This window comes from Sciurus carolinensis, chromosome 17 (genome assembly GCF_902686445.1).
Source record: "Sciurus carolinensis chromosome 17, mSciCar1.2, whole genome shotgun sequence".
In the NCBI taxonomy this organism is placed as follows: domain Eukaryota; kingdom Metazoa; phylum Chordata; class Mammalia; order Rodentia; family Sciuridae; genus Sciurus; species Sciurus carolinensis.
The window spans coordinates 20,769,383-20,784,172 of record NC_062229.1 but is presented as its reverse complement, the minus strand read 5'-3'; the positions used below and the strand labels follow the sequence as shown (position 1 = coordinate 20,784,172).

Sequence of the window (14,790 nt, the reverse complement as noted above, 5' to 3'; positions counted from 1 at the left end):
TAATTACATAGGGATTTTTTCCCCCAAAAAACTGGCATACTATGCAAATTACTTCATAATGTCTTCTTTGGAAAAAAAAAGTAATGCCAAAAATATTTTCTTGTTATCAAATATTCTCCCTTGATTTTGTGTCTATGTACATGATACCATAATTAGAAGGATGTGCTATAATAAGCCAATCCCTACTGCTGAATGTTTAAAATTTTGCCATTTTATGGAATAAGTTTGCAGTGAACAGTGTAGCACATACTTCTAATTTAGAATATATTCTTCAAAACTTGTATGCACATACGGTTTTAAACTTGTTTCCATTTTGCTTTTCAATGTTCTTAGTCCATTCTTTGTTGCTATAACAAAATACCTGACACAGGATAATTTATCCAGAATAGTTTATTTGGCTAACAGTTTTGGAGGATGTAAGTCCAAGAATGTGCAGCTGGCATCATAACACGGTGAAGGCATCACATAGCAAGACTGAGCAAGCGTGCATCAGCTCATATTTCTTCACAAAGCCCCCAGTCCCACCATGGGGGCCTCACCTGCTCACACCTTGTCTAATCCTAATTAGCTCCCAAAGGTCTCCCTTCCAAATAACATCAACATGATTTGGGGATTGTTTCCAACACATGAAATGTGGAGCTCTCTTCATCTGAGGGGTGTACATTTTACTTGTTTTACTAAAAGAGTCTTGCTAGGCATGGTGGTACATACCTGTAATCCTAGCAACTCAGGAGGCTGAAGGAGGATTGCAAATTTAAGGCCAGTCTGGGTAACTCAGTAAGACCCTGTCTACAAAAAAAGGCTGGGGAAGCTCAGTGATAAGATGTCCCTGGATTCAAAAAAAAAAAAAAGAAAAGGAAAAGGGAATAAAAAAAAGTCTTCACAGTTTCTAGGAGCTATTCTTGAGAGAATATAGCTGCAGCAGCAGTCTGAACTTCTCTTTATATTGTTTTTTTTTTTTTTTTTTTTTTTTTTTTTTCCCTCTGACCAGTGGATTCTGATTTGGCCTTTTCAAATGAGTTGGGAGAGGCCCCTGTGATGCTTATTTTCTCAATCTCAGATAAATGGCATTTTAATCTGAAATGATTATATGAAAGCAGTGATCATGGTATGCAGTCTTTCCAGAGGGCATATGAGCAATATCAGTATCACACTGCATAGTCCTTGACTCAGCACAAGATTTATGTAAACGACATTTTTTAATAGTAGCCTGAAAGTCGAACTAACCAGAGACTCCCAAAAGTCTCACTGCAATACACTGTGGCAAATCCAAGTCACAGAATCCCATGTAGCCTTAAAAGTGATAATACACATTCACTAACCTTTTTCTTTTTTTTGTACCAGGGATTGAACCCAGGGGCACTTAAACCACTGAGCCACATCCTCAGCCCTTTTTGAATTTTTTATTTTGAGATAGGGCCTCACTAAGTTGCTGAGACTGGCTCTGAACCTGCAATCCTCCTGTCTCAGCATCCCAAGCTACTGGGCTTATAAACAGGTGCCACCATGCCTGGTTCATTAACCTTTCTTTTTTTTTTTTTTAATTTTTAAAAAATTTCTGGAAGGGGCATTGAACCCAGGGCCTTTATAATCTGCTAGGCAAGCACTATATCACTGAACTACATCCCTAGCCCTTTTCATTTTATTTGAGACAGGATCTTGCTAAATTGCCCAGGATAGCCTTGAATTTGAAATCCTCCTGCCTCCACCTCCCAAGAAGCTGGGATTACAGGCATGCATTACTCTGCCCGGCTTCAAAGATTAACAGGCTCCCCTGAGATAGTGGGGTTGGAGAGCACATTATGGGGCAAGCATATAGGCGTGTACTCCTAGATACTGGGAGGCTGAGACAGGAAAGCCTGAGCTTAGGAGTTCTAGACTAGTTCAAGACCCCATCCTGAAAACAAAATCAAAAGAACAAGACTCTGATAAACATTATGTACCTTCAGCCCATGAAAATACACGTATGTACAGTATTTTAACAACTCCATTAATTCACGGTTCTCTGAAGTCATCCATAATGGATCTCAAGTTGAAAGGTCTTAATATAGATCCTGACTGGCAAGATCCAGGCTACTAACCCTTAAATAAACAGTAAAATCCCATGCCTACTCCTTTGCCTAAAGTAGTCACAAAGCTGGCTCACTGTGCAGTTCTCAGGCAAAACCTCACTTCAGAAGAACAGTTCCTGATAACCCTATTGAAACAGAGACCCTCTGAACTTAAGGGCTGAATTGTTTTAGGTCCCTAACTTCCTCATGCTAAGAATGCAAACTTTAAAAACTACTACCCTATGTCCCTGGCAGTGGTCAAGAAAGCTGAAACTGACATATCCTTTAGTTAATATAGCCCAACCAAAAAAATATATATATACATATATAAGTACACATATATGTGTATACATATGTCTCCTGACTTTTGTTCATATCACACACATAGTATATCTCCTGACTTTTGTTTCTACAAATTGTAACTGCTTCCATAAGACCATGGGAATTTTGATCAAACTATTAGATTCATTTTTCTTTTTACTTATTTACTGTTTGCTTATTTCTTATACAGAACAGTAGAATTCTGCCAGCCAGGATACATGCAGGCTTTGTAGCTTGCTGTCAGGTAAAATGTAGGGTAGAACTCCACTCTCCCACTTCCCAGTTACAGCACCTTGTCTTTTCCCTAATATTACATTTGTGATTATATATTCATTTGCTGATTTATGCTCCCCACCCCCCATAGACTGTGGGCTCCCTAAGAGCAGAGCTGAGGTCTGACTTGTTCCCGGTGCTATCCATAAGCCACTCTATCCAGTCCCCAGTTTTTGAGAGCCAACAATGGTGAACATTTGCATTGATGACAGGAAAGACAAACTTGGAACCCAAATTAAGCAAAATATTATCCCCAGAAAAGAACTCCACTATTCTCATGAGTATAGTACACTCTTACTTTTAAAAATCACACTCAGTTATCGTTAGAGTTTCATCAATAAAAATTTTCTGGATATTTCTTTCTGGTTATATACGTACCTAAACAAGATCCTTCATAGTCCCTCTCGGCCCGCAGAGCCTAAAATATTTGCTTTCTGGCCTTTAATTTTAAAAAGTTTGCAGAACCCTGGCTTTGAGCAATACTTGACATCCAACAGGCAATCCATAAAGCACTTGATGGAGAGTTTTGTAACAACAAAAAAAGAATCTAAAATAAGTTATGTATCCACTTGCACAGAAAAACCAGGGAGGTATAGCCAGTCAAGCCATAATGATGGTAACGTCAAAAGGGTCAAGTTAAAAACAATATCCACACAATCGATGTCGCTAACTGACCGCTACTTCCGGTTATCTTGCCCCACAATTATCATGTGGCCTTCGTGATCATTTCAGAAGCAACGAAACTGCACCTTTTAAGAAGGCCCTCTGGGCTCGCAGTTTAAGGCCGGTGTTGAGGGAAGAAGGGTAACCCCAGCCAAAGTCTTCCTTACCCCAGCGAAGAGTCGAGCGGAGGAAACCTAAATAAAGCAGGTGCAACCTCCGCCAGGCCCGCAGCCAGCCAATTCTGCTTCCACTTCTGGGCTGGCCTAGGAGGAAGATGTGACAGGCGCCGAGCCCGGGAGCCTCCGGACGAACACCTCGTAGTCTCAACGTGCCTGCAAGGAGGAAACAGAGGCCCTGCCCCGGGGAGAAACTCCCTAGGGCTGTGGATCCCGCGGACACAGCAGCCAGCCCGCACCCCCAGCCGCTACACAGTACTGCGCGGACTCCAAGGTCTTTCGCGCCGCAGAATCCGCTGCCCTAAATCGCGCGCCACTGGCTCGCTCGGCGCATGCGCCTCGCTAGCCCCTCCCACACCCTGAGCCCAGTTCGACTTCTTCCCGCCCGGCTCCGGCCTTCACTTCCGGGGTTTTCCCGGCGACGGCCGTAAGTGGCGGGCGGAAACGGCTCACGAGGCCCGCCGTAACGGTTCCCTCGCGCCACTTCCGGCCGGGTTCCGCAGACGGCGCTGGTGGGCGATCGTGAGGCGCCGGAGGACGTTCCCCGCGGCCGGAGCCATGGAGATGCCGCTGCCGCCCGACGGTGAGGCCCAGCCCGGAGCGGAGACCGTTTGTCTCTCCCCGGAATCCCCTGTCGGCCTGCCCCGCCTCCCGGAGTCCCCAGGCCTGGGAGGGGGCGGGGCGCGGCCTCGCGGCTTCGCCTGCGGCCTCTCCCGTGGGTCCTCGCATTCTCGGCTAGCGTGTGGCCCCTATCGGGACCCGTACAAGAGCGGTCTCTCCGGGACCCACCCCTAGAGACCCCGGCCCAGTGGACCCGGGCTGGAGCTCCAGGGTCCCCGGTTTGGGCGGTCTTTGCTGATGCCCCGCGTGGCCTTTTCTCCGTCCTCCAGACCAGGAGCTTCGAAATGTCATCGACAAGCTCGCTCAATTCGTGGCTCGCAACGGGCCCGAATTTGAGAAGATGACGATGGAGAAGCAGAAGGACAACCCGAAATTCTCGTTTCTGTTCGGAGGCGAGTTCTACAGTTACTACAAGTGCAAGCTGGCGCTGGAGCAGCAGCAGCGTGAGTCCTCTCCAGCTCCCACGCCGTCCCTTTGAGCGATTCCTTTCTTGGATTCCAGTCCGTGCTCTGCCACAAACCACTTTTCTTTTGGGTCTCGTACTTTCTCTGCGAAGAGGGGCAGTTTGGACGTTCATGATTCCTTCTGCTATTCCCAGGGCTCTGCATATATCGACTTCTGGGTCCTTATGTAATGGAGAACGAGGTTATCGATCCCCTGCTTGGGCTCCGGATCAGGGATTCTCTGTTGTTTTTGCAGACAATGGTAACTGAGATCAGCAGCAGTAGAGGAACTGCTTCAGTGTTTTCCAGACAGGAAGTGATAGTGGTGGAAACTGCCCAGCCTCCTTTGGGGCTCTCTTGAGTTCAGCAAGTATTTTGTGCATCTTAGATACACAGATCAAAAAAATTGTCTCTCTGGGTTTAGTTTTTCACACGTTTATGAATGTTCAGTTAAGTATTAGGAATTTAAGATGGAATTAGGGAGCACAACTGGGCTTTAAATAATAGATAACTAGTCACCAGCTAAGTGTCCTAAGGGCAGTGACCGCTTCTGTCATGCCCAGTGGCAAATCCCTAGCCTCTAGGTGAGTTGTGTGAATGAATAAGTAGGGGCTTGCCAAGTAGATGGACATTGAAAATCGACAGTCCCTGGCTTACAATACCAAAAGACCTAGTTCGGGTCATACATAGTGCACCTTATTTCATAAAAAGTTTGCAAGGCAGAGAGTAGGATGCTGCAGAGGTACAGGGACTTGAACAAGCAGTGTGATTAGGGAGAGGAACCATGAAAGGCCAAGCATGTTGGAGCATAGCATGTGGGGGGGCAGGGTTTGACCTGGAATGTGAAACACCAAAGGAGGTTGGAGTTTTCTCTTTCATTCCAGTGCCATGTTTAGGTTTGAGATGAAAATTGGGGAGATTAGTAGCCTTAATTGTAAGCATAATGTTACCTGTTTCCAGAGCATTCATTCCCTAGTTCCAAAGACTAAGTTTAAAAGCTGCAAAAGAATTTGAAAGAAGGGTCCCAACAGAACGGTGTTTGACCAGTATGGAGGATGGGCTGCAGGGAGCAAGAGCGAGGTCCTTAGGGGAATATCTGGGGCAATTGGCTCAGGTGCACAGTGGTGCGGTCTGAATAAAGTCGGGTTGGACTAGAGAGTGGGTGTGGGGGCAGGTGGAGTTAAGGGGCAGAATCCGGGAACTTAGGCATCTGTTGGATATTGATGAGAGGTGGCATCCTGAGGTAGGGAGGAAGATGCCTCAGATAGTTCTGTGACTTAAATGACTGTGCTGAGAGCTGCTCTTCCTGCAAAAGAAGCCCAGGCTCTTCCTGTGCACACTGGAGTGTCAGAAATGGGAAGCTCTTTAGGACTAGGTGCCTTAACAGGGAAGGAAGAGGGTCCCCACGGCAGGGGAATATTAGAGATCAGCAGATGTTTTCTCCAGGTGATGACATCTCAAAAGGGATCTAAAGAATGTGGCAGAGATAGCCAGGTAAAAACTAGGGAGAGCAGCTTTCCAGACTGAAAAAAGAGCCTCTGGAGGGATAGAGATGGTGGTCAGTACTCAGTATGGCAGGAGCCCAGCAGAGGAGGGGTTCTCGGCTTGGCCACAAGTGAGGTTGCAGAGTGGAGGCTGGTGTGCTGAGGAGTTAGAAGTTGATCCTGGAAGCTTCATGGGAGCACACAAAGGCTCTCAGGGCTACATTCTGGAACCGGCTGCTGGCTCTTCACTCTGGTTCTCTCCAACCCCCAACTAGGGATTGAACTTGGCTTTATGCATGTCCGACAAGCACTCTGCACTGCCATCCTGGTGACTCAGCCCTTTACCCCAATACTTTTAAGACCCCCCAGGATTGTTCTAGAATGACACTTCGCAAACTTCATGGTGAAGAACCAGTTTTTATTTATATTTGTTTTGAGTTTTAATTTCCAGTCTTTCATGGCCTGGTTTTTCTGTAAAAGTATAATAAAAATGTAAGCCATGAAATGTTGAATGGCTGTTAAAGTGCCTAGCTTCTGTCACTCAGGCTTGGTCCAAGGACTTTGAACAGCAGCACTGGCTGCTATATGCAGAAGGGATGGAGGGACAGACCTCATACAGGGAAATGGGTCCCAAGGATAATGCAGGTGATAGCAGAGTGTGGTGGCACATCTGCCAGTGGGATCTAAGGGCTGCCTTGATGGCACCACATGACTCAGTTCATTAGCATGATGTACGGCCCCTTTTCATCTGGTGGGTCACAGCCATGAAGATGGAGAAGGGAGCCCAGGGTGAGAGGAAGTGCAGTGAACTTGGGCAGCCTGTGGAAGCCCTATAAGCTAGGTGTCTGTCAGCTGTTAGGTCCTAAGTCCAGTGAATCCTAAAGGGAGCTGATCGGGTTAGGGATTGTACTGGGCAGGACATAGCTGCAGCCAGTCTGCATTTCTTTCCCTGAGTGTGTGCATAGAATAGAGTTCAAAAGCTTAGAACCCAGACCCAGCATCCAGCATTTAAGGGGCAGATAGATGTAGAGGGACGAGAAAGACAGACAGCCACAGAGAAACAGGGACCTGAGACAGGCCAGTTGGGCTTGAGTCAGGATGTCCTCAGTGGCTTTGGGGATGGGGAGTGGGTGGGCTCCAGGTTCAGGTTAGGGGAGATGAAGAATCCAAGGTGGTCACCATGATGGGCTATAAATTTTTTGAGAGAGGGACACAGGATTAAGAAAGAGAAGACACAGATGGGTTTCATTGCTATTAGGAAGCAGTGAATAAAAAGGGAGAAATCGAAGGACTGAGAGAACATGGGTTTCAGGGAGCAGTGTCCCCGGGCCTGAGCACAAGCCAAGTATCATCCCATAGAGTACCCTCGGAGCCCTTCTCAACCCTGAGCAGTAACTGAGCACTTATTAGTGGGCGCTGGGTGATACCTTCTACCCTCCACCCCACCATCCCTTCTTTGGTTTTGTCCAAAGACATTCCCCTTGGAATAGGGCTCAGGACAATTCTGTCAGTGTGTGGCCACATTCAGACCAGACAGGGCACAGAAGTGGAGAGGGAGGCAAGCCATCCTGTCCAAGTCCTTTTTATGAGCAGGAACCTTTCACAAAGACCTCCCCCCCACCTCATCTATCCAAAATTGGGACACATGCCCCCCTGCCTGTAAAGTAGGTGTGTCACAGGGTGGGGATATAGCTCAGTGGTAGAAAATTTGCCTAGCATGTCTGAGACCCTGGGTTTAATCCCCAACACCACAAAATAACAAAAAGAATTCTTAGGGGACTGGGGTTGTGGCTTAGTGTTAGAGCACTTGCCTGGCATGCATGAGGCACTGGGTTCCTTTCTGAGCACTGCACACAAGTAAATGAATAAAATAAAGGTCCATCAATAACTAAAACAAATTAAAAAAAAAAAAAAAGAATACTTAGGGGAATAAGCACAAATTTCAGTGGGGTGTGGTGGTGCACACCTGTCATCCCAGTGACTCAGGAGGCTAAAACAGGAGGATTGCAAGTTTGAGGCTAGCCTCAACAACCTAATGAGGCCCTAAGCATAAAAAGGACTGGAATGTGGCACGGTAGTTAATTGCCCCTGGGTTCAATCCCTGATACCCAAAAAAAGCAGGGGAGCATGTCATGACTGGCTGAAACTAGGTGAATCCTGGAATGCACAAGGTCCCCTTAAAAGTGAAGAGGGGAATTAGAGAACAGTGGCAGAGGTCAGAGATTGCTGCCAAGGACATTGGGAGACATGAGATACCTTCGAGGGAGGTGGTATTTCTCTGGCAGTGGCCACTGCCTGTGTTCAGCATCAGTTCAGGCCTAGGTGATGTGGGAAGATGACAGCTGAGACTTGGCTTGTGCTGCAAGGGGTGAGGACCTCCTGACTTTGGCAAGAGAGGAGTGAGCTCACAATTCCAAGGCTCTCCACAAAGCAGCCAGCCTGTGGATAAGAGCGTGGGAGGGGATCTGGGCTGGGTCCTCTGAAACAGCAGGTGGAATAGGAGATCTTGACTCAGGGACTGGACAGACCCAGGCTGGTGTGGCTGTGCAGCACTGGTTGATGCGAAGTCTGTAGGTGTGGGCAGTGGTCTGCTTTGGCCTGGAGCTGTCCTCAGTAGTGGCCAAGAGGACACCACAACCCTGACCATGTTCTTACAGAGACCCCCCTCTTCCTTTCCTGCCAGTCATCTGCAAACAGCAGGCCCCAGAACTGGAGCCAGCTGCAGCTCTGCCACCCCTGCCACAGCCCCCACTGGCCCCTGCGGCGCCCATCCCACCAGCTCAGGGTGCCCCATCCATGGATGAGCTCATCCAGCAGAGCCAGTGGAACCTCCAGCAGCAGGAGCAGCACCTGTTGGCCCTCAGACAGGTACGACGCCTGCTCCTCCCCCTTTCCCCTCTTGCCCTACCCTTGGACCAGAATTTGTCCTGAGCCTCAGGTTTTCACCTGTACATTGGGATGAATATTGGCTGTCATGAGGACTGTTCACCATACTCAGTGCTAAAGGACAAGGCCGGCCCCATTCATTTCTGAGGACTTGGTGCACTTCAGGCACTGTCACCCCTCACCCTGATCCTAAGACTGCTTCTCATTCTGGTGGTCACTGCCCCATGCTCTTTGGACATGTGCATACCCATCTCCCTAGGGCACACCTCCAAGTAGGATTGTGGGTCAGATGTGCACATTTGAAGCTATAAAACAAATGTTGCCAGATTGCCTCTGCCCATGGACCCCGCCTCCAGGTGGCAATGTCACCCTAAGCTGTCAGTCCCGATCCATCAGTCTATTATTGTTCAATACCATAAGGATTTAGTGGTCAGAAAATGGAAGGAAAAACATGCAGTACCTCCAAGATGCCAGCCCAGTTTAATTACTAAACTCAAGACATAAAATTGCTCCATCCAACTGCTGTCAGCAGAATATTCTGGAATGTTCACAGTTGTCAGGGAATGGGCAGTGAGGCCTTGACCAATCCTGCCAGGCACCAGTCTCCACAGTAGCTCTTCTTAGCAGCCGAATGGGTAGTTTCCAGCATCATGTTTTGATTTGCATTCCCCTAGTGGCTGGTGAGGTTGCTTCCCTTCCATGTGACTAGAAGCCATGAGTTTGTCTTCTGTATTGTCTGTTCACCTCCATTGCTCCTTTTTCATTGTTTGGTTGTTCTTATAGCTCTTAATCCTGTCACCTTGACACACACAGCAGTTCCGGCTGTGTTTTTCTGGCTTTACCCATTTGGCTGCTGTGGCAGTGAACTGTCACAGAGCCACAGTGGATGGCACAGGCAAGAGGGATGGAATCACATGCAAAGGACAGGCATCAGGAACCAGCCTCACCTGCCGAGGACCAGAGTGGCCCACTGCCTGGTCATCCTTGTCATTTCCCCAGCTGACCCCAGCTGACTCAGATCAGTAGGCCCCAGGCTGAGGGTCCCTCCTCACACCACCTTGGTTCCTCTTGACCTTCCAGGAGCAAGTGACAGCAGCTGTGGCCCACGCGGTGGAGCAGCAGATGCAGAAGCTCTTGGAGGAGACCCAGCTGGACATGAATGAGTTTGATAACCTTCTGCAGCCCATCATCGACACGTGCACCAAGGATGCCATCTCGGTGAGGACAATCAGGGATTCTGTGGGGTCTGGGAGTACGCCTGAGCCTGATGCTCCTGACAGCCCTGCTTCTTGGCAGGAAGGACAGCTCACAGGCGAGGGGACAAAGACGGGTGGGCTGAGACCTTGGGCTTCTGGATCTCATGTGCCTGGACCTCCCACTGTGTCATTTCCTTGACTGAGAGTGACCCCTTGCTCTGATCTCGGGGAGTCTGGCCCCACTTATCAGTTGACCTGGCTGTTACAGGCTGGGAAGAACTGGATGTTCAGCAACGCCAAGTCTCCACCACACTGCGAGCTGATGGCAGGCCACCTGCGTAACCGCATCACCGCTGACGGGGCACACTTCGAGCTGCGCCTGCACCTCATCTACCTGATCAACGATGTGCTGCACCACTGGTGAGCGCCACCGCCAGCAGCAGGGCCCCGCCAGGCTCCTCTTCCTCTCTCACTCCTCCTTGCCCTGCCTGGCGGCTGCTCTGCAGCCACTGGCTTGGCTTGACTTGTCCCAGGACTGGGGGATCATTTGTCCAAAGACCTCAGGGGAGGGTCTCAGAGCCCCATCTGCCCTGCATTCCCTGTGGCCCCTGACCATCATCGTTCTGGTACCCTGTCCTCTGCACTCCTCCTTTCCTGGGGCAGTTCTGGGTGTCTCGGCAGTCAGGTCGGGGCTTCACTGCCTCCTTGGTCACCACCTCCTGCCTCTGTGTCTGCCACTGGCTCTGCTCTGCTGTCGGGCCCCTCCTGAGGGCTGCCCTTCTGCAGCCCTGACTTGTCTCTTGGAGTTTGAGGGGCCACTCTTGCTGACCCCATCCTTGCCCCACCGTAGCTTTTTTGCAGTTGTGCCATTCCTCCCCCCGCCAGGGGCCCAGAGGCACGCATCTGCTGCATGGCCACTTGGCTGAAAGAAAAATCTGGGCCATGAGCAGGTGCGGGACGAGACACGTTGCTAGTGAGCCGTGTTACTCTTTGCCTTTGAGCTTGGCCGTGCTGGCAGGCATGCCTTGGTTAGAGCAGGAAACCCTGGTCCTGCCTCCTTCCCACAGACCCGCATCTCCTCCCGTCTTATACCACATGCACAGCCTGGCTCCAGTCCCCTCTCCACCCCATCTCCTGTTCGGCAGCCCTTCCCTGCATCACCCCCTTATTTCTCTCCTGCTGGGACGTAAGTAGCGTTGGGAACCTGCTTGGCCCCATGCCTCTCCTGGCAGCTCCGCTCCTCCTCGCCTTCTGCCTCTAGACCGCCTCTGTGGAGACGGGCTTGTTTCTCGCAGCTCTCCAGTGATGCGCCCTTTAGCTCTGCTCCATCTGGAAGCCGAGTGCACCTCACCCTTTCCTGCTACTGGAGCTGCTCTCCCCCCACCAACCTGGCTTCCCACCTGGCCTGGCCCTGGCCCCTCTCTGAGCTCCTTTGGTGAACTTGGCTTTGGGAGGGTGCCAGCTGCTCACTTTCTGCCATCCTCCTCCTCAAGAGGCAGGGCATGTCCCACCCTGGCTGGGTGCTCAGTGGCCCTACGGGACTGGGCACTCATTCTGTCCTGGGAGGCCCAGCCCAAGCTGAAGTTTCCTTGTAGAGCCAGTGAGCGGACAAGGCCCTAGCCCCACATAGCCCGTTTCGCCCCTTCAGCACACAGGGTTCCCATGGGCCATGTCGCATCCTCACTGCCTCCCTGGGAGAGAAGGGTTATCTTACTGACGAGGGCTAGGGTGGAAGGTCTTGCTCGAACAGCTCTAGGCTGCATTTTCTCCCTCATCTGTCCCCTAAGACCACCTGATGGGGCTTGTGGGGAGCCTAGCCATCACCCTGGCCGGGTTGGGGTCCACTTCCCAAGAAGGCAGAGGGTGCTGTGGCTGGAGCCTTGATGGTAACGGGCGCGTGGCCGGGTCCCGCCCCAGGGCCCTGACGCGCGGAAGGTCTCTCCCTCACAGCCAGCGCAAGCAGGCCCGGGAGCTGCTGGCCGCCCTGCAGAAGGTCGTAGTGCCCATTTACTGCACCAGCTTCCTAGCTGTGGAGGAGGACAAACAGCAGAAGATTGCCCGGGTATGTGGGGCCAGTGGGCAGGAGGAACAGGGCCTGGGCACAGGAGACAGTCATCCCCCTTGACAGCCTCTTCCTCCTCTTCCTCTACGTCCAGCTCCTGCAGCTCTGGGAAAAAAATGGCTACTTCGATGACTCGATCATTCAGCAGTTACAGAGCCCAGCCCTGGGACTTGGCCAGTACCAGGTGAGTGCCACCTACTGCCCACCCATGCCACGCGTCGGGAACAGAACCAGAGCCAGCGCCTCAGGTGGGTGGAGGTATGAGAGTGGCAACTGCTGCCCCAGCAGGTTTCTAGGTCCCTTACCTGTGCTGCGCTCTGCTGGTGGGTGGGTGGTGATCACAGAGCCCCAAGTGACATCTGTCCACCCCAGCTCTCAGTTGTGCCTCGTGGATGGTGGTGAGCAGTGGGCACGGGGTCTGCACAGCATCCTCCCCCTCAGTGGCCTGTGGCGTCTACCACCTGTGTACCATCCCACCTGGCCTTCTGGAGACCTTGTGACCTCTTTGCCTAAAGGAGTCACCACCCTAGGCATGCCCTTGGCCTGTGTGCTCGTCTCCCGGGCACTTGGGCACGCTGGGAGCATGAAGCAGCAGAGAGGCCGTGGCAGCAGCTGCAGCTGTCCTTGTGCATCCTCTGTCTTCTCCCTGAGAAGAGGGCTCAGCAGGGTCTGGAGCACACAGGGGAGGCCAGGTCTCTTGGTCATCTCTGAAGTGGCACCAGGCTTGTCGCCCCATCCAAAGCTGCAGAAATGTCCAGCTCAGGCCCTGCGCTTAGTCAGAAGGCTGTTGCTTTCCCACAGTCTGGTGTGATGTCAGAGGCTCCATGTTGAACGTTGCCCTCTGATGGTCCTAGGCGTCCCTCCTGGGTGGGAGAGCTCATGCTCGGAAGGGCAGCAAGGAAGGCACATTTCATTGTTCTTCTAAATTCAAACCACTTTTTTTTTTTTTTAAAATGAAGTCCTGTTGTGCCACAGCAGGTCGACAGCTCTCTTCCTCTTGGGGTTTTGGTGGCAGTGCACTTGTACTGAGCTGTCAGTTCACTCATAATTTCCCTAATTCTGCCCAAACCCTCAGAGATAGGTTCTGTTATTTTCCCATTTTACAAACAAGGCTCAAAGCCTTGCAGCAGATAAGAGGCAGAGCCTCTAGAATGTGCATCAGCAACTTGTGTCAGTGGCCACGTAGCCCTGGGCATGGCTGTGGCTGCTTGTTCCCATTATTAGGAAGCTATTGATGAATATCCTTATCTGCAAGTCTTTGACTGGATCACACCCTGTGGTTGTCAGGGCCATGTTTATTGTTCCAGGTGACAGCCACCTGCCTGCCCACTCCAGGTGCCCTGGGCTTTGCCACTCTCCGGGTGTTTGTTCCTGGGTGTGGCACCAGGCTCCGAGCTCATACCCTTGGTGCTGTCCCCCAGGCCACTCTCATCAACGAGCACTCCTCAGTGGTGCAGCCTGTGCAGCTGGCCTTCCAGCAGCAGATCCAGACCCTCAAGACGCAGCACGAGGAGTTTGTCAGCAGCCTGGCCCAGCAGCAGCAGCAGCAGCAGCAGGTTCAGATGCCACAAATGGAAGCCGAAGTCAAGGCCACACCACCACCGCCAGCTCCTCCCCCGGCCCCTGCACCGGCCCCAGCCATCCCACCAACCACCCAGCCTGGTAAGAGGCTCCCTCAACCCACAGCCTCATGCGGCCGCCCAAGAGCCTGGTCCTCCTGAATGTGGCCAGAAAGCACCTTCCCTTCCTGACACAGCCCTGGCTCTGCTGTCCTGAGCCCACTCCTAGCGCCAGGTTTGAATCCATTTACAAGCTTAGGCCAGGTGATATGGTTAAAGTTCAGTGGTCTCTTCCCTGTACATTGTCTCAGAGAACAGGAACATTTTATATATCACTACATAGGGACACTGCAAGGATTAAACATATAATCTAGGCTGGGGGTGTGACTCAGCGATAGAACTCATGCTTAGCATTCACAGGCACTGGGTTCCATCCCCAGCACCACAAGCTAAATATATTGTAACATATTAATATAAAGTTTAACATTTAATTGTATATATATTTGTGTTTACTTGTAAATAATGTATATACATACAAAATATATAATAATTTTACTTACACACATAATTTAGAATCACTTTTGAACAAAGATGTAGAAAAATGAATCAAATCAAAAGTGAAATCCATGGCCTGGGGATATAGATCTGCTGGTAGAGTGCTTACCTCTTGAGCAAAAGGCCCTGGGTTCAATCCCCAGCACCGCAAAAGCAAACAAAAAAAAAGTGAAATCCAACAGAGTACAGGTTGAGCATCCCTAATCCAAAAATCTGAAATCCAAAATGCTCCAAAATCTGAAGCTTTTTAAGTGCCAACACAATACTCAAAATGTTTTGGATTTTGGACTTTCAGATTGGGGATGCCTGACAGATAAAGTCTTTGCAGGTATTCCAAAATCTTGGGAACTCTGAAGTCTGAATCACTTCTGGTCCCAGGCATTTGGATGAAGGATACATAACCTTTGTTTATACCACGCCTGGCACAGTGACCTGCACCTGTAGTCCCAGCTATGCAGGAAGCCAAGGCAGGAGGATCACTTGAGCCCACATGTTCAAGA

At 50.5% G+C, this 14,790-nt stretch overlaps 1 protein-coding gene across 3 annotated transcripts in view; it reads left to right on the top strand.

The window, feature by feature from the left end:
• Positions 1–3,920: 3,920 nt before the first annotated feature.
• The window catches only part of Cherp (calcium homeostasis endoplasmic reticulum protein), a 19,341-nt gene continuing 8,471 nt past the window's right edge, over positions 3,921–14,790 (top strand). For 2 of the 3 annotated variants that reach the window (XM_047530564.1, XM_047530565.1), the window contains exons 1-8: positions 3,921–4,067; positions 4,375–4,548; positions 8,716–8,900; positions 9,999–10,136; positions 10,383–10,534; positions 12,065–12,176; positions 12,271–12,360; positions 13,598–13,838. In XM_047530564.1, the coding sequence (XP_047386520.1) occupies positions 4,043–4,067; positions 4,375–4,548; positions 8,716–8,900; positions 9,999–10,136; positions 10,383–10,534; positions 12,065–12,176; positions 12,271–12,360; positions 13,598–13,838 (1,117 nt within the window). In that variant the 5' untranslated portion in view covers positions 3,921–4,042. Of the gene's footprint in view, positions 4,068–4,374; positions 4,549–8,715; positions 8,901–9,998; positions 10,137–10,382; positions 10,535–12,031; positions 12,177–12,270; positions 12,361–13,597; positions 13,839–14,790 lie in introns of all 3 variants that reach the window. The other variant, XM_047530563.1, reaches the window with a different exon arrangement.